Genomic DNA, 23,153 nt, shown 5'->3' with positions numbered 1-23,153 from the left:
TATTTCCTCATAATGTGGAACTAAAGGTGGCAATGGCATTCAGTAACCAGCCACGGCATGAAGGGTAATATAAAGCTTGCCATCAATTGCCCTCTAAACCTCTATGCCATACAGCGGATCTGAGAAAAAGAACACATTAAATTTTTTGTCGGGCCACCTTCCACTTCAGGCCACCTGCCTGGCCCCATGGAGTGCTGCATAAGCGGGTGCAATCGTGATCCAGTAAAGGTGTGTTCTAGTGACCGCTTCTCTATAAAGATCACCGGATTATAAATGGCTGTATAAGGGATAGGTACACCTTAAATTGTATTGTCCATTTCAAACGGGTACATGCTTTGAAATCAGTATTATGGTGAATGTGTATCTTTTGTATGTGTGTGTGTGTGAGGTGTGAGAGTACATATGGGTTGATCGTGCAATAAAACCGTTACATTTTATTTTATTTTTACTCCGTGCGACCGTATGCACATTTTTTTTTTAATCATTGTCTTTTTTTAATTTTTGATTGATTACACATTTATATGTTATTTTTTAACAACATTTTTTAGAGTCCGTTTATTTGTAAAAATTTGAAAGATACACTTTTTTATTATTGCTGCTTCAACAACGAATTAAGCCACGTTCATACATAGTTTGTCATGGCTGCTTTTTTTTTTTTTTTTTTTTTTTTTTAGGTTTTCCAGAATTAAAAAAAAAAAAAAGCAGCTGTGTGAGATGTGGCCTTATGCAGGTTGAATTCATTTTCAGCCGACTTCAGAATATTTTTTATTTCTTTTATTTTTTAATATGACCGTTTGAATTAGGTCTCTGCCTTTTTTTTTTTTTTTTTTTTTTGCCCCCATTTCATTTTGTCCGTACAATCTTAAATGGAATCGTGTTCCTTCATTCGGGCTGAGCTTGTATTGTGTAGAAAATACATTGGGGAAAAAAATGGAAGTATTATTGCCTTTTTATCATGATCCTTATTTGCCTGTGTCATTTCATGATGTCCCTTTTGTATGTACTGTTTATGGTCTATTTATACACTACAACAATGCAATGTGTGTTTTAAAATATAAAAAAAAAATTGCAAGTGTACAAGATGTCTGCAATGTCTCATCGGTCCCTGTTTTTATATATATGGATATAAATATATATATATATATATATATATATAGAGAGAGATGACGTTTACTATTGTTTAAAAGTTTTCAAACTTTGTCCAGATGCACCAAAATTCCAGAAATATTTTTAATTGATTTTAGCTTTGACTAGAGAGAGCAGCATGGACAAGCAATATGTTACCATTTATTATTATTTTTATTTTATTTTTTTATTATTTTTTTTTTATATATATTTTAATTTGGACAAAGAAATAGAGAATATGGATTTATCTTCTGCTGATGGGATTCCACGTTTACATAGTTGTTTTTTGGGGGAAAATCCGTGAACTTTTTTTAATTATTTTTGAGGGGTGGGGGGGGGGGGGGTTGTGGATCCTAAGTTAAAAATAAAAAAAAATTACATTAAAGTTGGTTGTTTGACTTCATTATTTTCCGAAGTACTGATCCCAGTGGGATATTTCATCGATCTTCTTCTGTCTCTGGCAAAGCCTTGCTGTATATGAACAAGGCACCATAAATGTAAGTGACTTGCTTCTGTTCCATATCCTGTCTGTTGTGGATTTCTTTCAGAAACGCCTCGGATGTCTCAATATTCCCACTCTTCTTATATTCTACTCATGGGGTTGTGTCCAGGAGGAAAAGAATCTGGGTTTCTGTATGCAGTGCCCTTTAAACTGGATACCTACTTAAAAGTTATAGGTTATCAGAAAGTGGCCTATTATGTTAAACATGTTTTTTAAGAATTTTTTTTATTTTTTTTTATTTATAGATAAAAAAAAAAACAAATCTTGCCGTTTTCACTAAGGCCACGGAGTCTCACAATAGACTGTGACACTTCCTGTTCTTTATAGATCATCTCATCATAGTCAATAGGGAGGGATGGAAACGCTGTAGCTCGGTTGTTTCTGTCACTCCCCATTCTTGCCGTGACGTAAGTGAGTGTCGCTGGATCTCCGTCCTGACTGTCCCAGTGATCAGACTCCCACCAATCTTTTATTAAATGTCTATAGCAGGAATATCTCTTTATTGGCACAAAATAATGCTTTCACTTCAGAGCTATAGATTCATGGCCCAGTGACTAAGGTTCACTAGCATTAAAAACTAAACTGTTGGAAGGCCATGAAATGTTTCCTTAGAGGATTATCAATAAACATGGAACCAGAATCAAAAGGGAATAATGTTTTAAACTCTCAACATCTTGTACAGTGGCTTGGCTCCCTTGAGGCCGCACATAAAGCAACTTTCTTTGTTGCTAATGTGGTGGGGCTCTTGGAGGTGAGAGATCAGAAACGTGGGACGGAGCTCCTGGAGGTGAGGGATCAGATGTGGGACGGAGCTCCTGGAGGTGAGGGATCAGATGTGGGACGGAGCTCCGGGAGGTGAGGGATCCGATACGTGGGACGGAGCTTCTGGAGGTGAGGGATCAGATATGTGGGATGGAGCTCCTGGAGGTGAGGGATCACATATGTGGGACAGTCGTGAGGGGGTCAGATATGTGGAACGAAGCTCCTGAAGGGGAGGGATCAGATACGGGGGACAGAGCTCCTGGAGGTGAGGGATCCGATACGTTGGACGGAGCTTCTGGAGGTGAGGGATCAGATATGTGGGACGGAGCTTCTGGAGGTGAGGGATCAGATATGTGGGACAGAGCTCCTGGAGGTGAGGGATCAGATACGTGGGACAGAGCTGGAGGTGAGGGATCCGATATGGGGGTTGGGGATCCAATATGTGGGATGGAGGTGAGGGATCCCATATGTGGGACGGAGCTTCTGGAGGTGAGGGATCCCATATGTGGGACGGAGCTTCTGGAGGTGAGGGATCCCATATGTGGGACGGAGCTTCTGGAGGTGAGGGATCCAATACGTGGGATCACTGACCGAATGTATCTTTCACAAACATTTCTATGAACGTTTAGACAAATGTGAGAAATCACTGGCTAGAGCCATCCATCCCTGGTATCTTGCCACTTATGTCCTCTCAAAATGGCTCCCCTGTCCATGTGTTTTATAAATCCTACTATGAGGATTTATACAATATATGCAATCTCATTGCTGATACTCCTTTCATATTGAGATGTAGATATATTTCTGATACTGCATTACTCTCAGATGAGTCGACTACAGAGGGTACACTAGCTGTAAAAAACACCTTTCCTGGCAGGAGTCTGGGGCCTGATGGCTTCACCTTCCATTTTTAGAATTAATCACAACTTGACCCAGTCTTTAACAGTGTGTCCCCAACCTAACATTTTCCTCGCCATGCTCTAGAGGTGCGTATTCCTGTATTGCCAAACCAAGAAAGGATTCTCCTATTTGTGTGCAATACTGCCCTGTCTCCCTAATCTATTGTGACAAAGTTATATTCCAAAATTATTGCTGAACACTTGCAAACGTTCCTTCCACAGGTAATACATGGGGATCAGGTTGGTTTATTCGAAGGTAAGGAAGAAGGAGATAATAGTATTAAAACCTTGAGCTTAATATCTCCTGCTGAAACTGCTAGGCACCTCTGTCAGCTTTCAGTCGATGTCGAGAAGGCATTTTATAGGGGGCTTACAACAGAAGATCATGTCCCGTATAGCGATCCTTTGGCTAAGTTTAGAGTAAATGGAGTGGTGTCCGCCCCCTTCCTGATCATAATTGGAACCTGGCCAGGCTGCCCCCTTACTCTGCTTTATGTTCTTATCATAGAGCATTTGGCGGTAGCTCTTCGGAGTAATTAAGATGTCCGAAGTTTGACAGTGCGCGGTCGACATCATAAATGTGCCTTATATACAGATGAACTTCCCTACACATTTTCTTTTGCTATTAATAATACATAATTTTAATGCTTTAGTCATTTGAGTCATTTTAAAGTAAATTCCTTTAAGACCTAGGTCCTTTATTGTATCTCTTCCTCCCCAGCCCATTTACTGCAATCGAGTTTCCCATTTTGTTGGTGTTCTTCTCACATTACCAATTTTGGGTTCGTTGATCGAGTCCCTATACGAGCTCAACTTTTCTCCATTTCTCCGAAAACTACTGTGTGACCTTGATGTGTATCGATGGAAATCTCTGTCCTGGTCTGGGAGAATAAATTCTCTAAAGACGGACATCTTTAGATGGACAGTGCCTAGATTCCTGTTCCAGACGGTACTGATTGTTCTTCCACCTGCCTTCTTTCAGCAATTTTCTTTCTGCCTTTACGCAGTTGGTAGGGGGGAAAGGGACAGACCTCGCATAGTGAGAACGGTTCTCGCGTGCCTTAAATTTAGGGGTAGGATAGGGCTCCCTAACCTATGATTATACCATTGGGCATGCCTCCTCACTCGGTTGCCAAATTGGTTTCATCATAGACCAGTGAAGCAGTGGGTTTCCTAGAAGAGAAACATTTGTCCGGTGCCCTTAGAGTCCCTTCCTTGGCCTCCTACATCAATGCTACCATTCTTAGTACCTCCTATCCTACAGTTGTGGGATCACGTGATTAAGAAATGACCCCTAGGTCTGGCCCCCTTACTACCTTGTTCAATAACTCTTCATTCTCTACGGGAGTTCATACATCCCAATTTCTGTTTTGGGAATCTAATGGGCTTTTCCATATTAGATTTAGGACTGAGGCCTCTTTGCCCTCCCCCCGGGATCCTTCAAGCACAAAATACTGCCAGACAACTGTCCTGGTTGTTATATGATCAACTATTCACTTTAATTTGATTTCTTTTCTCCAAGTCCCCTAGACTTATTTTTATCTAATCTCCCCTTTTATTGTGGTGTTTAGTCTAGTGTGTTCTTTGTTTTGTCCTGTTGTACACTGGGTCACATATATACAGTCTACCTGGGTGCATATATGCTTAGTTATCAGGTGACTTTTGCCTCATATCTGAGTCATGGTTTACCCCAAGTCAACAGTTAAGGTCCTCTTAAGGCTCTTTTACACCGACCGATAAATCGGACGGTGCAGCGAGCACCGATCAACGAGAAATGGTTGATCGACGCTCGCTTGCTCCTGTCACACGGAGCTATGGATGTGGACGAGTGGTCGTTACTCCGATCGCTCATCCCCCATACATTATTACCATGTCAGCAGCGCGTCTCCCTGTTTACACACCGAGATGTGCTGCCGACAAAGATAACATTTCACTTTTTTAAAACAATACGATTAGCAGATGTTCGAGCGTTCGCTCGTTCATCTGCTGATCGTTCCCCTGTTTACACAGGGCAATTATCAGCAAAGAGCGTTCTACGAACGCTTGTCTGCTTGATAATCGGCCAATGTAAAACCCCCTTTACATCAGCCAATTTTGGCCTGTGCAACGAGTGCCGATCAACAAGACCGCTCCGATCGCTCGTCCCTGTGTATTGTCACATCGTCAGCGCGTCTCCATGTTTACACAGGAGATGTGCTGCCGGCAACGATGATAATTAACTTTTTTTAAACTATACGACCAGCAGATGATCGAGCGTTTGCTCGTTCATCTGCTGATCGCTGCCCTGTTTACACAGGGAAATTATCGCCAATGAGCGTTCTATGAACTCTTGTTTGCCCGATAATTGGCCAGTGTAAAAAGGTCTTTACAGTATCGACCTCTTGGCTTTTCTAATGACCTGCTTTGGTATGCATTGGTTGGGCCTATGATTTTGGTATGTGTATTTTTGTGACCCTTTTTGGTGTATTGTACTTATTCCTTGCTCCTGTGGTCGGTTTCACCCTTGGTTTGTTTGCATTTTTTTATGAAACTTTAATAAACCAGATTACAATTAAGAGCTCAACAGTTTATTACAGAAATATTTAACAATGCAGCGTAATATACAATGGAGAAGATGTCCACATCTTATAAGGAACTCCATTATAAATGTAAACCACGAGAAAGAGGCTATACCAGAGAGAGGACATGTGCAGATTTTATATATACAGACACTAGATACAAAAGCAGGTTCTATATATATGTCCAGAATTTTTGTATTTTTTTCAGCAACATTTTTACAAGCCATTATTTATAAGATACATAGGGGTATGAGTGAGACTTTCTAGTCATAAAGAATTGGCACCAGCAGTGGTGTAACATATTGCTGTTAAAGGGGATGTCCATGCTTAGAAAAAAAGAGTCTGCATTTTAATCACCAGAAACAGCGCCACTCTTGTCCTTGGGCTGTGACTAGTATTGCAGCTCTACTTCATTCAAGTGAAAGGGGGCAGAGCTGAAATACCAGATGCAGTTTGTGGTGCTGTTGCTTGGGGAGAAAAGCGGAACCTTTTCTCAAATTCTGGGCAAGCCCTATAAATTTCGATCAGGTCCACAATAGTACAATATCTAGAAACCACGGTGGTCCCACCAGAACTGTTCCAGCAATATTTTTGAAAAAGGACACTTTAGTTGTAACTAAAGACATGCAGTCCAAGAGGGTCTATGAGAGAAATTTGGAAAGGTAAAGCGATTGATGGGAAACATTGGTGGGGTTGCTCAACTTCCGTAGGCTGCTAGATCGTAGACTGTTCTTGCAGAAAGTTCTCTGCTCCTGTGATCACTCGTTCAGGTTCGGTGGCCATCGCAGCTTCTCTTAGAACCTGCATATGTTCCTCAGCTACCGAAAGAGACTGATCGATCCAATCCATTCCGACCGTCAGATGACAAGCATTTTTTGTCACCAAAACAAGATGGCTCACAGACAGCAGAAGAGCAGTGGTCCTGAAAATAGAAATACATGATATGGACAAGTCCTACTAGTGTTTCTGGAAAGATCTCAAAATTGTGATCATAATTGGTGATCCCCTATAAGGCCCAGTTCACACAGAGTATTTTGACGCGGAAACCGAATCGGAATCAGCGCCAAAAAACGGCTGAATCTGCCTCCCATTGATTTCAATGAGTTCCGGAGGCGGGGGAAAAAAAGCGGCTTGTTCTTTCTTGTCGCAGTTCTGCCTCTGACCTCCAATTGAAATCAATGGGAGGCAGAAAAATCGTTTTTTGCCCGTGGTGCTCAATGGCAAAAAACGCTGTGGAAAACGCAGCAAGAAAGTGCAGGCAGGTTATCTGCCTGGAAAATACACCATGTGAACAGGGCCTTAAAGAAAAAGTAAAGTCAATATTTGAAAAAAACCTTTGGAGAGATTTCTGCTACATGAGTTTAAACTCCATTTACATTAAAGGGTATGTATACTTTGCAACCAATTTTGTATTGCTCAAATGCATCTAAAGTTTAAAAAAAATGAAGTAACTTTACAAATAGTTTTGATTAAATTATACAATTATGTGTCTACAGCTCCCAAACGGTCTTACACGTTTCCATGGTTACAGACTATAAGCAAACCCTGTGTAGTCTGATCCTGCAGGTATACTGTCAGGATTTGAATAAAGATCCTCCGGCGTCCCAGGCAGCAGCTCCTCTGAGCCATCTGAAACTTTAGACAGCTCCACTGCTGAATCTGTTGTCCAGGTTCTTTGGATTCCTTGCCTTGATTACCTGATTAGTTTCCCCCTTTTTGGCTTCCTATAAAAGTCTCACCTTTGCACCTCCTGATTTGCTTCCTGCCTGTAGACTAGTTATTTTCTGTCTCACGCTACAATCTATTGCTGCTCACCTGTGTACTGAACTTGGATAGTTTCCTGACCACGTCTCTGCCTCACGCTACAACCTATTGCCACTTATCTGTGTAAACCTAGACTATTACTTGACTACTTTTGCTATTTTCACCTCCCTCCCCCTGCCAGATTGTTTAAGCTACTGGACTAAGTCTGCTATAGACCTTGACACGTACTCTCTTCCATCTGTCTCCTGATTATTGGTAACTAACATACATTCAGTATAAGAGGAGTACATTCATAGATGGTAGATAGACGAACATGGCTGCAGGATCAGACTAAATAGGGTTTGTTTGTAGTCTGTAACCATGGAGACACAGGTCTGCATTGGAGCTATATACACCAAACGGTATGATATTTTTGCAAAGTTACTATTTTTTTAACTTTCGATCCATGGTAATTCCTTTTTGTTGATGGCATACATAGTTCCTTATTTTGTAATGTCACAGGTAAGGATTGGTTCACATATATCAGTTGTGTCCGGCCTGTTGTTTTATGCCTGATGACATTTTTGTGCACTTTATGCACCGGTCTGGCGTCCGTAGCTGGACAGAAAAACGCTGTCCGACATCACAACTGATGCAATTAATGCCAAAACTGCTATAGGAAAGCATGAGATCGGTTCTGGCATTAGTTTCCCTCTGGCGTTTCTGGATGGAAACAAAACTGGGTCACCAAACATATGTGAAGGGGGCCTACATCATTATTAAGATAGAACTGACCATAAATTTCAGCAGATTTGGGCATTAAACATATACATATATAACCTCAAACGAGATGCCAGCCACATCCTATTTATCGACTACCATACTTGACCTTGCATATTCTCCACTACGGAGCTGTATCTACCATGGCAGAAGACTGGATTGCCCCATTCATAGACATATTTTTTAGATTATATGTAAATGGTATGAACTCTTTTTCCCATAAAGTGGGTTTGTTCTACTAGTATGATCTAGTTACTGCCACATATACCTTGCATCAAGTAGTTTCGGGTCCAGAGGAGGATACATGGAACGAACCACATCATCAACTCTAAATACAGAATAAAGCAACATTAGATAATAGATCATCATAGATCAACCATATTATTACGTTACAGGGTTCCCCAGCACGATATGTGTGTGATATGTATTGCAACCACCAGTCTTTAGATGTGCAGCACCTGAACAATGGTGCCGTATATTTAGTGTCACAGACGGGATCGGATGTGAGATCAGGAAAACCTATTCCATAACTTGCTTTGGGAAAGGCTTTTCACATCTGACAGGGTGGCATTGGATCCTGTCCTTGGCTCCAAATATGGCTCCTGCACAGAACCGTATTACTGCCATGTATATAAACTTTGAGGTTGAGGTTGGTCCTGATTTGGACACCACCAACTTATCTAAATCAAAGTACCCGGTCCAAATTCTGGGCTGTGTTCTAAGGTTCCTACATCTACATATGGCCAGACATCATGACCAGGTAATCACAGATTTTCTGGCTGAGGAACGCCCACTATACTTGTAAGGTATACAACTAAAGAAGATGTTTTAGAAGCGGTCAACTCTAATTTTGTGTTTCTAATGGATTTACGTTTATCTTGGAACAAACCATTTCTTTCAAATATTGCATCAAATTGCAGAAGAAGATTTTAAGAGTCATCCCGATCCAGCGGGAGTCACATACCTATTATAGCAATATTTAAAGGGGTTGTATAGCCTTAGTGTGAAAAGGTTTTTTTGTTTTTGTTTTTTCCAGAAACCGCTTCACTCACTGAGTTGTGTCTGGTATTACATCTCAGTTATATTCAAGTAAAGTGGAGCTCAGCTGCAATTCCAGACATAACCCACAAGAGTGGCGCTGTTTTTGGGGGGAAAAAATACTTTTTTTTTCTAATCTCACTCCCCTGCTTGACCTTCAGATCACTGAGGTGAGAGCCCTTAGGAGCCAGACTTTATATATGTTACATAAGTGCACAGTTATCACGATGTCATGGCTCCTCTGTCCCCCTTTTTTTTTTTTTTTTTGCAGTAGAGCCAGTGCACCCCACAAGCTCAGGGGCCTGGTTGCAGTTCTTCCCTCTACAACAGGGTTGCCGAATTTTTTTTCAATATGGAGTCTACCAGAGTTCTGCAAGGGGATAAGGGATCGCTCTGCGTTGCAAGTGGAGGACTCTGTTACAACTTTTTGGCATGCCCTTTTTCAGATGTCCATATATTTTACATAGCAGCTACAGTCAGTTATATAATGCACCTGCTCCACAGACAGGCCTTCTTCATACATGACCGAGCTGCTCCTCCGCTTTGCCCTGGTACATGCTACCCATACCAGCTAATACTACGGGTCAAGACTTTCAAGTCCATATATCAGCAGGCAAGTTTCCATCTTCTGCAGAAGAACAATCTGGTTTCTCAACATCAAAATCTACTGGTCTACTATGAGGTCTACTGATGGATTGTGATCTACTCATTGACTACTACTGTTTCCAAAAACATCTATTGCTCCACTACTGCCATGGAACATGTGTGCTGTCGTTTTCCACATCCTAAACTTTTCCTATCTTGCATCAACATTGGTTTATTTACCCACTGTGAAGCCAAGACATCACTGCATTTGGAACAAAAGGAAGAAAGGACTGTGACCCTATAACAATGGTGGCCGCACCCCATGCTAGGAATCCCTGCTGAGACTTGCAGTACCTTCACGGTGAGAAATCAGCATGTCTATGGGTTGCTTTGTTGTATTCTATCAGTTTAATACTTATAATACTGTAGTAGTTTTGTCCACATTGCTTCATGCTATACACATTTTGATGTCTATAGTGTTATACCTGAACTTTAATCAGGATTAACTTCTACCTTTAAAACCCCCAATAGACTACACAGGGCATTGTGTGGGCTGAGACACTCTACATAACAATAGTGTCTATTCATTCATCGCTGGTGATAATCTTGAGGCATATTGTGGTTTCTTGGGAATTCTCATGCATATTCATTCAGCCCACAAAGAAGCCAATTCCACTGTAAGTCCTAACCAGGTGCACTAAGTAATAAAATGAAAAGATTTTTCCAGCTCACCGGTGCACGGATCTCGCCCTGGCCCAGGCGTCTTCCACAGCAGCAAGAAAAAGGTATAAGAACGCAGTTGGCGTTTGAAACGCGTAAGCATACTGGTCCTTTGTCTTTATCTGCCGGGTGGATTTTTAATGTTTATAAAATAAAGTCCTGAGATTTCTTCACAAAGTGCTGGATCATACCTATTTTTTGCTGCACTAAGTAGTAACATGCATACATACTCTATAGAGCAATGGTCTCCAACCTGTTGCAAAATGACAACTCTCAGCATTGTGAGATAGCCTTTTCCGAGACAATCCTACTTTCCAACATAACCCTTGAAGCGACAGCTTCTGAAAAATCTTAAAAGGTGTTGTCCCATCAGGATGACCCTTATCTATTTGCCCTATTAGGGGAACCCGATCTTTGTGGCAGAACGGAGAGCCACTAAAAAGCAGCTTCTCTCTGGCTTACTCGTCGATTCAGCTGAATGGCCGCCATGTAATAATACTTTTACTCAGCAGAGGAAACGTCTGGGTGGTTACGGCTTTCCCTGGGACAATAAGTGTCCTATTTTTTTATTTTACGGACTGTGCCTCCTATACTTTGTAATGGGAGCACGGCCCGTAAATACAGATCGTAATTACAGGCCTGGTCGTGTGCATGGAGCCTTACTATTACCCTAGGCATATAAAACAGTATACAGTTTTTACATAGACCAGATACTGGGAAGGACAAAGCAGTAGAAACCCCACATGAAACTAAAACACAATGACAGAGATGGTTTCAAATGATGAATGCCAGTTATAAAAGAAGACACTATAGTATGGGATCGCCACATATCGACTTTGTGACTCTTCGTTTGTCATCCAGTAAAAGTAATGAAGTTTAGAAGTCAACAAATCAATAAACAGCCCAATAGTAACAACACATAATCCCTGATATTCTAATCACATTAGTCCCCCACAACTGTATTTGAAGTCCACACATGGCCAGAACCCCACTGCAACTTTAGCACATGGACCCGACCTGACACCCACTAAACTTTCTTACCTCGGACTGATTCTCTTTGCAACAACAATGATGTCGCTCAAACTTGATGAAGTTTTCATTTTAGCACCTGACCCCATGGTCATAGCAACCAGCTTTTCGGTCAGTGTATGGCATATCTAAAAAGGAAGAAGTCCCATTATAGGGGTTCAATGATTTTATATGAATAGGTACTCGAACTTGACATTTCTGTAGTAATTGAGTCCCCGATTGCGGCCATTGCCTCTGCTGTATTTGTTTACATCCGTCACGATCATGGGAACTAGCTGTGTATATATAGAATAAACAGCAAGATCTGTTCTTAGGACCAAATGACTGCAGATGATTTATATGGTAATTGTAATATGTTTCTAGTATTCATACCTTTAGAATCGAGATGCAATGAGACACGAGGCCGCTATGAAAACAAGAAAATCAATGATGATTGTGCGATTCTTTATAAAACATAGAAATAAAATATTGCTTGCATTATGTACAGTATATATTGGTGTATACGGCAAAATAAGGGTATGTAAAGGTGTCAATTTATATGTGGGAGCCCCCTCTTCATTTTCTTATTTGTAGTTAAAGGTGGGAACTGAAAAGTAATATTTCCAAAATACTACCCAAATAATAGTGCCATACAGTGCATAAATAATACCTCCATACAGTACCCACCTAAAGCTACATACAGAATAGTGCTGTACAATCTATACAAAAGAGCACCAAAATAATACAAGGACTAAATAATACTAACACTGCCACTAGGTACGTTCACATTTAGGAAATTTAGAGAAGGCTGTATGTAGTGCGGATGGGGTAAGAGAGGCCCCTTAATGGTGGCGGGTCGGAGGCAACAAGACCTTTTGTCCGTGATATAATTTAGAGTATAATGAATCTCTATTATAAGATCTGGTTATATGGAGGCATATGGATTGTCTCTCCCACATAATATTGAGAAGTCGTTCAATAGTCCTGGTAGGGGCTCACGTTTTAGATACATCCCTTATTCTGCCCTATTATGCTTTCCATAGATGCCTTATTGTAAAATACTTAAATGAATTAAGGTTGTATTGATATATAAACATACGATGCGTCTTCAATCCAGTCTTCATCTTCCAAGATTGCCTCAATTTGCGGGTTTGTGATCACAACATCGTCTAGTTCCAGTTCTGAAGGCTCAGACTGAGTTTCCATTGCTCCAATTAAATCCACAGTTGGCCTTTTAAGAACACAAAGATACAGACGTGAACATGGTGTCATCGTGAAGGGAATGAGTCAGCAGCCACATGGACCATAGGAAAAAATAGTCTTGAGAAGAAACACCCAGAACTGCAAAGTTAACTTACTGTGGTGCGTATCGCGGTGACGGAGTGCTATTCGTACGCCCGATGTCGGTCAAACAGTATCGTACCTTCACCTTTCTCAGGCCTTCAAACCACCGACTAGCCTCCGTCCTATCCCCTTGCTACAGTCAGCAACCTCCCCGGCCTCTTTACTTGGAAGATCACGTGCTGCCTGGATATTTGAATGCTTCCACTCTGCCCGACCATTTCCCCTCTAGATACCGCTAGTCAGGCCAACTTCTATCTTAGGACACGCAGCTCCTATATTACTCCCCTACTCCAGCAGCTCACTCAGACCCTCCTGTCCGGTTGCACTGCATCACACTGCTCTCCTAGTGATGCCAAAACACTTCAATATATTGACTGTGCACCTTCCCTCAGGAACATCACGGCGCACTAAAGTGTCCGCACGCACACCCACATGCCATGGTGGACACTATCACAGTGCCCCAATTAAAGCAGAACTACAACATAATACGACATTTACGACAGCACCCCATCTTATTATGGTCAAGCACAAATAATACAACATAAGGTAACATTGGCTCTCTTAATCGCTACCCATAGAGCCCTCGGCATCTTACTTCTTAATGACTGGGCCTGAAAAGTCCTAAATGACCAGCTAAATGTTTCTGTTTTTTGCCTCTTTGCTTTTCAGCAGCCATAACTTTTTATTTTTTAATTGATGTGGCTATATCAGGCCATGTTGTCTGAGAGAGAAATTGTATATTTTTTCCTGCGCAGTTGGGGGGGGTACAAAAAATTTACTGTGTAAGTTATGTAATTTATTTTTGTGGCGTGAATACTAAATAACCTGTTAAAATAATTCTTCAGGTTATTACGGTCATGTGGATACCTAATGTGTGCAGGTTTTTTCTTTTTATGTAATGTATTGGCAATTTTTTTTATTTCATTCTAAATAATGACATTTTGAGACTTTTTTTAGTGTGCCCTAACATCAGGCCTCTAGAATAGACAGCCCTGAGGTCCTTTCTAGGTCCCCAGTGCTGACTGCAGAGGGCTCCTCCAGTCTCTGATCGTGTCACTTGGTTTCCGCTGACGCGATCGAAGAGGGATGTCCCCTTCGGTTGTGCAACAGACTGTGGCGATCAAAGGGTTAAACAGCTGGGTTCAGAGGTTTTTTTTTTATCCCAGCTGTATTCACTAGACTTCTCTAACTTCAGGAGATGTTAGTGACAGCTCCTGCTTAGAGAATGAGCGCTCATAAGTCTTTTCTACAGCGACGCCAAAAGACGTCACTGTAGACTAAGGACCGGCACCGCCTGCCTGCAAAAGATGGTGGGCAGTCGTTAAGGGGTTTATAATAACTCTGCTCCTGTAGGGAAAAACATTAAAGACACAGTAACATAATTACATCAACGTGCCCATTAGCCCTTCCACACCTTACACCTCTATGGGTCAGAACTGTTTTGGCGGTACGGGGAGGACCTACACAATATTAGGAAGGTGGCTCTCTCTTGGTTTTCCTCCTATCTCTCTGACCGCTCATTCAGTGTGTCATTTGCTGGTTCCACTTCTTCTCCTCTTCCCCTTGCTATCGGGGTTCCTCAGGGATCAGTCCTAGGTCCGCTCCTCTTTTCTCTCTACACAGCTCCTATTGGACAAACCATCAGCAGATTTGGTTTCCAGTACCATCTCTACGCTGATGACACCCAATTATATACCTCTTCCCGTGACATCACCCCTGCTCTAATACAGAACACCAGTGATTGTCTGTCCGCTGTCTCTAACATCATGTCCTCTCTCTATCTGAAACTGAGTCTTTCTAAAACTGAGCTCCTTGTGTTCCTACCATCTACTAACCTCCCTAAACCTGATGTCTTCATCTCTGTGTGTGGCACTACCATCACTCCTAAGCAGCACGCCCGCTGTCTCGGGGTTATTTTTGACTCAGATCTTTCCTTTACTCCTCACATACAATCACTTTCACGCTCCTGTCATTTTCACCTCAAAAACATCTCCAGAATCCGCTCTTTTCTTACGGAGGAAACTGCCAAAACTCTCATTGTTGCTCTGATTCACTCTCGTCTTGACTACTGTAACTCATTACTAGTCGGTCTTCCCCTCACTAAACTCTCCCCTCTCCAATCTATCCTCAATGCAGCAGCCAGGCTCATCTTTATGACCAACCGCTACACCAACGCCTCTAATCTGTGCCAGTCACTGCACTGGTTGCCCATCCCCTTCCGAATAAAATTCAAACTTATTACTCTCACCCACAAAGCTCTCCACCGTGCTGCACCTCCTTACATCTCCTCCCTCATCTCTGTCTACCACCCTACTCGGGCTCTACGTTCTGCCAACGACCTTAGATTAAAATCCTCCATAATCCGAACCTCCCACTACCGTCTCCAGGATTTCTCTCGTGCTGCACCCGTCCTCTGGAATGTGCTACCCCAGACAATCAGATTAATTCCCAATATCCACAGTTTTAAACGTGCCCTGAAAACACATCTATTTAGACAGGCCTATAACATTCCCTAATCTGACTCCTTTCCATGGCCCTCCATTTAGATTAGTCATCAGAATAAGATTCCCTCACACTCCTCTTCATGTCCGTCATACACGGATACTGGCTGGTGACCGGCTCATGCAGCTTTATGTTACCACCGCATGTGTATAAAAATGGCCGGACCATTGTACAGAACAAACACTATTACACTTTGTGTCTCCCTTATGTCCTCATAGATTGTAAGCTCTTGCGAGCAGGGTCCTCACTCCCCAGGTTTGAATTGTAAATTAACTTTGTCACTATGTAATGTCTGATATTGTTTGTTTCATGTTCCCTCTAAATTGTAAAGTGCTGCGTAATATGTTGGCGCTATATAAATAAAGATTATTATTATTATTATTATTATGGCTGAACGTCGTATATTGTGACCGCAATGTATCACAACATTTAACCATTGTACTGCTGGTCACGTGAAGAATAATGGTGGGGAATTTTTGATAATAGATGTATATTAGTGAATTGCCCTACATGCACTTTTATTAGCATGTTATTAACAGTATAAAAATAAAGCTTCCTTGGCCCCAAATAAAGCCCCCTTGGCCCAGAGTAGATACTACCAACTATATATAGCCAGTGGTGGTATGATGGTACCACCTATTCTTCTAGCTGCCACCAGAGAACCAAACCCAAAAACATATTATAGCCGTGGCTACAGATCCCATTTGTCACGACAATGGTCTCTCATCTGACTTATACTCCTAATACTTCCCTAGCTCCTATCTAATCTAATAAACTCTTTGATGCTGATAACTACTGTTTTGGTTTTTTTGAAAAACTTTATTAGTGACAAAGTTCTGATTATTTTTACATTTATGCAAATTTTATGTAAAAGCCCAACTGGGCAATTTTTTTAGTTTTACCAAGTGGGCGTTTTAAAGAAAAGTGAATGACGCTGACCAATCAGCGCCATACACTTCTCTTCATTCATGCCCAGCTTTAGTCACAGCACAGCGTGATCTCGCGAGATCACGCTGTAACATCACTTACTCCCGCAGTTCCTTCACTGGATCTACGGGAGAATGACCAGACATCGGCTCCAGCCGTGCCAGGACTGCTGCTGAGGAGGATAATTGTCCTGGCACGGCTGGAGCCGATGTCTGGTCATTCTCCCCCCGCTCCGGTGATCAGAACTTTGTCCCTAATAAACATTTTTTTGAAAAAACAAAACCGTAGTTATCAGCATCAAAGCGTTTATTAGATTAGGTAGGAGATAGGGAAGTATTAAACTGGTGACAGAGACTCTTTAAGTCTTCATCTCTTACTTGTTGTTGTAGTGTGTGAGAAGATTTTTCGTTCGGCAGTAGCGCTGCCTGCATACCACAACCAAGGCAACAAACGAAGCCAGGAAGATAGTAGCTAGGACACCAATAGCTACGATAACCACAGTCTCCATCTCTTTACTGGTTGAGCCGGCCAGTCACGTGAAATGAAGCTCAATCATCTGAAATATGAGAAAAAGTCGTGTTACTGGAATTGACACTGAGCAGAGAGTAGGGAGAGACGTGGAAGTGCTCAAACCACAATTTTCTTTATATTGTATTGGACTTAGGTTCCTAGGACACCCCCAAAGGAATTTATTCTAAGTGCCGATTTATTATTTTTTCTTCCGTTTAAAAAAAAAAAATAGGAACATTTTATTTATTTTTTACAATTTACTTTATATGTTTTTACTATGGGCACAGGTTAGGCTCTGTTCACATCTGCGTTGGCGACTCTGTCGCAGATTCTGTCAAATTTAACGAAAAAAATAGCATACCATTCTGCCATGACACAACACATTTGTCACTGCTTGAATTACGTTTTTGCTCTTATGACGAAACAGAAAAACAGAATTCACAAGGCAGATGTGAACCTAAGCAGGAAACACATGATCTATGTGTTCCCTGCTTTCCCCATATACAGATCACTGATAACAGTGAATGATCTAATGGTAATAGCCCATTAGATGACCGTTACCGACGATCTATATATACAAACATGCAGAGGAGACGCAGATCGTGTCTTCTCTGCATGCCTCCAAGTTCCCTCTGCTTAATTATGTCTCAGGTTTTCTACCAACCGTCCAAATGCAGAAGCGAGTTTTTTTAATGACAGGGAGCTCATTATTTTAGTTCACTGTCAGGATACGGGATCGGGCTGTTAGTGGGTGGTGACATTAGCCCAATAATTTACGTGGCGTGGGCAGAAAAGGTTAAGAAGGTATAATAGGTTATGTGGGAATCACATGGAGTCCCATTGTGGTAAACGATTGGCTCCAAAGTAGACTTCATATGGACCTTTGGGGCCAATAACTGGGTCAGAGTCTGTGCCCAAAGAAAAATCCTCTGGTACTCTGGTGGGCCAGTCTAACACTTACGGGGTCTCTTCTCCATTTCATGACAGTAATTTTTGTATAATAAAATGCAGTGAAGAAACGGTTCGCATCTCCCTGTCCCTTTGCGGTGAGATCCTTGTGCAGGTTCACACTATCCATGGAGAAGGATAATGGGGCAACCTGATTTGGACCCCCTTATTATCGGCTGCTTCTATGGTATGTAAGTCTTTGATCCTAGACCCTGGTTTGATATAGGAGTAGGTTATCATGGGCCACATAAAAGAAACCAGCGACCCACACGTGACTTTTGGTTTCCATCCTGGACATATAGCAATGGTCAACAAACTGAGGTTCTCTAGCTGTTGTGGTACAACGAGCTCTGCAGGAACGGCTGTATTGTTGCCTAGGCAACCAGAATGCCTGTTCTGTCAGCCCAGTCTCCCACTGACACTTTTCAAAGCTGGCCATGAGATAGCTTTCGGACAAATGCCCCCACGTGCCATGTGCATTTAGAAAACTAATGTCTTCTTATGTGGTAGAAGGGACTTTGGGCATCCTCAGGTACCAAGACCTGGTTGTGACTGAAACCTCTGCACCCCCTATAGCTACATTACTATCCCTACGGTTCCTTAGTGCCTCCAAACATGCTCTGTGTACACAGCTCTGCCATATTGATCTCTTAAAACATTGATAGCCTCATAGATCATGAATCATTTTCAGAAAATTTGTAGTTCCATTTTTTATACATGACCCTTACGCCTTCTACTAAATTTGTTATATTTTCTAATTGTATTCCTAAAATCACATGATTCCACCTGATCATCAACCCTCATCATGTCAGAATACATAGTATATCATTACATCTTCCTCCTGACTATGCACCTACTACATCCCTATTCCCATTTGCCAAACTTGTCCCAAAACTGTTAACTTCTCCAATTTAATTGACAAAAATTTCTTTGAATTTGGAATTTCTTACCTAGATTCAGACATCGAGGCTGGGTTGTATAGACGACTACTTCCGTGAAGGCCTCGCACTGATACATAAGTGGGTAAACATTTCTTACCTACGTTTGTCTTTTCCAAATCATTAACAGAATTGGGGAGTGACCAGTGTTTTATGTCAATGTGCTTTTACCATTCACATAATCCATTCCAGCTCTCAATCCAGTGCAATATAACTGTGAGGTTCAGTGTACTAGAAAACGATGACTTAAATGTAATAGTGCTGGAAAGTCACCGTATGTGACAATACATGAGATTTCATGGGTTGTTTTTTTTTTAATATTCACTTGTTTTATTACTTTTGTATCTCTTTTTTTATGCATTTTTTAAGTCTATTGGATATTGATTATTTCCCACAATCTAAAGTTATATACAGTTTGTGAGGTTTTGTTTTTTTAGGCATTTTATTTAATTATGTGACTAGTGCTTGTCCCTGGACCCCTACGCAAGTACAGTATTATGTTTTTGTCATCTTTGAGAAAAAAGAAGTATCTGGTGGATGTTGGGAAAACTTTGTATGTGATATTGAGTGTTTCTGATCAGTGAAAAAGCTTAAAGGGGTTGTTTCAATAAGAACCCACTGGCGATCAGCTGATCACTGCAGGTCCGGGGCTGAAATCAGCTGCTATCGCTGGGGGAATTAGCAGACAGCTGCAGCGCCTGTTGGATAAATGGGGTATTGCATTGCCCCCCTAATAGGACATATGCCCTGTTCAAATGGTTGCTAAAAACACATCAGCCGCATTTTTGCTGATGGTAAATAGTAGTCTCTACATATAGCATGTGTTTTGGTTTTATTGGTGTTTTTGGTCTTTTTTCGAGTGTTATCCATGTGTAGATCTCAATTTTAACAAAAACTGCAAATGCATGGGTGACCTATGTTGTGTTTCTTACTGCATAAAAAAGTACATGTGCGAAGAAACCGTAAGGTCAGTTTCACTTGAGTGTAATATGGGCGCATATCTGTGGCTGCATTGCGACCGCAAATCCAAGCCTGATCTCGGGTCTGATGCCTTATTTGTAATTTTTGTATGTCGATATATATAATTGTTGTTATATAATACACATTAATGTAAATTTTCAATTGACATGTTTGTAAGTTTTATTTGTATAAACATCACATTCTGATTTATACAGAGATGAGCGGCGCTACATAGGCACTGTTCATCTCTTCTGGCAGCCACAGATCAAATTTCCAGTAACTTCCTTCTTCTGTGCCAACTACTAATTGGTTAACATGTAGTGCTCCTTCAAAAAAAAGAAAAGAAAAGAAGAGGTTCTTCAGCAGCTACAGTTTGTATTATACAGTACCGTGGCACAGCTGCTGCAGAACATCATAATACACACGTAAGCTACTGCAGAACATCATTATACACACACAATCTGCTGCAGGCCTTCTCTTTGAAAAGGATAAGAGTGTTTCATAGCATTAAATGGTGGATAGGAGGCTCCCCTCTTCAAAAAGAGGTTCTGCAGCAGCGGAAGTGTGTGTTGAGAACAATGTAACCCATACTGTAAATTATAAAGAATATTAGAAGTTACCTTGAAGATCTGTGACCTGTATAAATGTCCTATATATAATTCACATCAATTACTTTTCAAGGGTTCCATAAAAAAAAATTATATAAAATGTAAAACAAAAAGTGTACAAAAAAAATAATCTGTAATAGGATTAAAATTCCTGGACAAGATGGATTAGTCGCTCCGGATTTAAAGAGCCCGTATCCAATTTGTACAGTACTATAGAAACGGTATCTCTTCCGGGAATACATGATAACAGTTATGATTTTTTTTTTTACATAATTTGGAAAGCGTTTTAAAAGAAACACAATTTTTTTTTTAAAACAATGATTTTTTTTTTTATTAATTCTGGTTTTGAAATGTTTTAAATATATTTAATAATAATACATAATAAAATAGAAAAACATTTGGAAAATTTTTTTTGTAAAAGGTAGGATTTTAGCCCAAGCTTTTTATGAAACGAAGCCGGAACATTTCTATACACACAGATGAAGTTCAAGAAGAAAATCACGTGAAGATAAATCATTGCCCTTCCCCCCCTGTACCAGGCGTATAAAACAGACTAAATTCCCATTAAATTGTCTTATACCTGAGATAACATAGAGCCTGATGTGCTGATCTTGGTGCTTACAGGGACTACATCTACAGGTAACATGACTGCAGCAGTGTAATGTACGACATGGAGAAAAGTTACTTTACCTTTTGTTCTCAGCTTCCTCCATTCCCACATTCCTGTTCTTATCTGAGACACTGGGAGTAAGAACACATTCCAGCCTGACAGATTGCAGAGAACCTGGCCCTGTGCATTATGGGATTAGTCAGTGCACTCAGAGCGCACCCAAACACCAAAAAGTAGAAATATTTTTCTTTCTATGTATATAGATTCAGTAAAAAAAAAATAATCTGGCATAAATGTGATTTAGTAGTTGACGGATTATCAAATAATATGGATTGGGCGTGGCCAGCTATGGGAGAGTGAAGACGTGCTCTCTCCAGCTCCTCTAACAGCGTGTCCAAAATCGGCTGACATCCACTCCCAGATATGGGGAAGAATTCAAAAAAAACAAAGGCAGCAGCCCCTTCATGCCCCTCATCGCCCCAGCGCGATATCGGGGATTATTTTGGGCGACAGCCCCAGATGCAGCTGCGGGCTGCGACGCGGGCTGAGGCCGGTGGTCAAGATGGCCGCCCGACCTCCTCAGCTTCAACGGCCCAGGGCTCAGGGGCGACGGAGACGACACCAGGACAAGTTCACTCACCTTCTGATGTGCAGCCCTCGATGGTTCCCGGTCCTCCGTCTCCTTCCCGGGCGGTGATAGTTCCTGCGGCACGGCCGACAACGCCTGCCGATTTCCAAGATGGCCGCCGGGACCATGAGGCGAGCGGATACGGGCCTGCTCTGGAGAGCACGGCCCTTCTTTCAGCTGATCCGGAAGAGAGAGGACCAGCACAGAAGGTACCGGACCCAGAGGCACCAGATCCCCGGTCTAGCTGGGAGGCATTGGGGGCCCCTGCAGCGGCGGATGCCGTTCCCCTGCCGCAAGACCATGAGGCCTCTCAAGATGGCTCTCTGGAGGGCCTGCACATCCCGGGACGACACCCTCCCCCGTCACTGCGCTCATGGCCTGCGGGCCCTCTCCTGCCGAGACCCGACAGCGGCATACTTCCATCCCCGGGAATGAGAGACACCACACCTGCCCAGCCTGCAGGTCTGCAATTGGAGGAGCTAGCTAGGAGGCACAGTGAGTACCTAGGCCCTGAGCCTCCCATCACCCAGCTCACCTCACACCCTATGGGACTGATAGCTCCAGTGCTTCCCCTCCCGCCCAGGGACCCTGGGCTGGTGGTGGCCTCTCCCTCGTGGTCCTCGGGCTCCGCATGGCACAGCTTCCCCAATGCCCCAACAACCACAGCATTGACCCTGCCTGTGGGGTCTCCCCAGCACCCTGGGAATATGCCTGCATTACGTGAAGTGGCCAAGGTCCTCAAGTACACCCACTCCCGTCCCCTGAAGTGGACACGCCAGCCAATAGTGGGTTAAGTTTTACCGACCCGTCGTCTGGATCTATGTGTGAAAATCGGCCGGCGACTCTCTCAGATATCCGCCAGCTTGTTCAATTATTGCCTACTAGGGCTGATATGACTTCCTTTGCCAGACAGATCGTTGAAGAATGCAAGCTGGAGTTTACACAGTTTCGTGCTGAACTTTCCTCACTTTCTACGAGGGTGGACACTCTTACGCAGGAACGGGTTGCTGATAATGCCACTATTGCAGATATCCAATCCACTATCCAGCAGCACTCAGCTCAGTTGTTCACTTTGCAGCAGCACCTTGATGATATTGAAAACCGCAATAGGAGGAACAAACTACGTGTTAGAGGATTGCCCGAATCTGTTCCTGCGTCTGATCTGTTTTCGACTCTCTCCACCATCTTCAATACTTTACTTGGCCGTCCGCCGAATACCCATATAGAGATCGACCGGGCGCATAGAGCTCTCCGCCCTGTAAGTGTTGACGATCCTCGGCCGAGGGATGTCATCTGCCGAATCCATTTTTATGCAATCAAGGACTCTATCCTCCAAAAAATCCGACGGCAGCCCATCATTCTCCACCAAGGCACGCAGTTACGTATTTTGCCGGATTTATCTCGACATACGCTGGCGCAAAGAGCTGCTCTCAAACCCCTGCTGGAGATGCTTCGGAATCG

At 42.3% G+C, this 23,153-nt stretch overlaps 1 protein-coding gene across 3 annotated transcripts; it reads right to left on the bottom strand.

Annotated features, from left to right (window-relative positions):
* Positions 1 to 5,836: 5,836 nt before the first annotated feature.
* TMEM98 (transmembrane protein 98) lies at positions 5,837 to 21,226 on the bottom strand. 3 transcript variants are annotated; one of them, XM_075846625.1, is made up of 7 exons: positions 21,145 to 21,226; positions 16,868 to 17,046; positions 12,817 to 12,948; positions 12,111 to 12,144; positions 11,751 to 11,866; positions 8,635 to 8,694; positions 5,837 to 6,765 (listed from the first exon to the last, which is right to left on the bottom strand). In XM_075846625.1, exons 2-7 carry the CDS (start codon positions 16,996 to 16,998, stop codon positions 6,558 to 6,560), a joined length of 681 nt encoding a protein of 226 aa, XP_075702740.1. In that variant the 5' UTR covers positions 16,999 to 17,046; positions 21,145 to 21,226; the 3' UTR covers positions 5,837 to 6,557. The 3 variants fall into 3 exon arrangements, with proteins under 3 accessions (XP_075702740.1, XP_075702741.1, XP_075702739.1); XM_075846626.1 differs by lacking the exon at positions 21,145 to 21,226 and adding an exon at positions 21,035 to 21,094; XM_075846624.1 differs by lacking the exon at positions 21,145 to 21,226 and adding an exon at positions 18,899 to 18,983.
* Positions 21,227 to 23,153: the final 1,927 nt, after the last annotated feature.

This window comes from Rhinoderma darwinii, chromosome 13 (assembly GCF_050947455.1).
Source record: "Rhinoderma darwinii isolate aRhiDar2 chromosome 13, aRhiDar2.hap1, whole genome shotgun sequence".
In the NCBI taxonomy this organism is placed as follows: Eukaryota; Metazoa; Chordata; class Amphibia; order Anura; family Rhinodermatidae; genus Rhinoderma; species Rhinoderma darwinii.
This window is presented reverse-complemented; position numbering and strand designations above follow the sequence as displayed.

Excerpts from the sequence above, each read along its gene's own strand:
- TMEM98 (XM_075846625.1), bottom strand. The coding sequence starts at position 16,998 with ATGGAGACTGTGGTTATCGTAGCTATTGGTGTCCTAGCTACTATCTTC. Across the intron at positions 8,695-11,750 it reads GCAAAGAGAATCAGTCCGAG|AGTTGATGATGTGGTTCGTT; the intron begins GTAAGAAAGTTT and ends TTCTGTATTTAG. Across the intron at positions 6,766-8,634 it reads CCGAAACTACTTGATGCAAG|GACCACTGCTCTTCTGCTGT; the intron begins GTATATGTGGCA and ends TTCTATTTTCAG.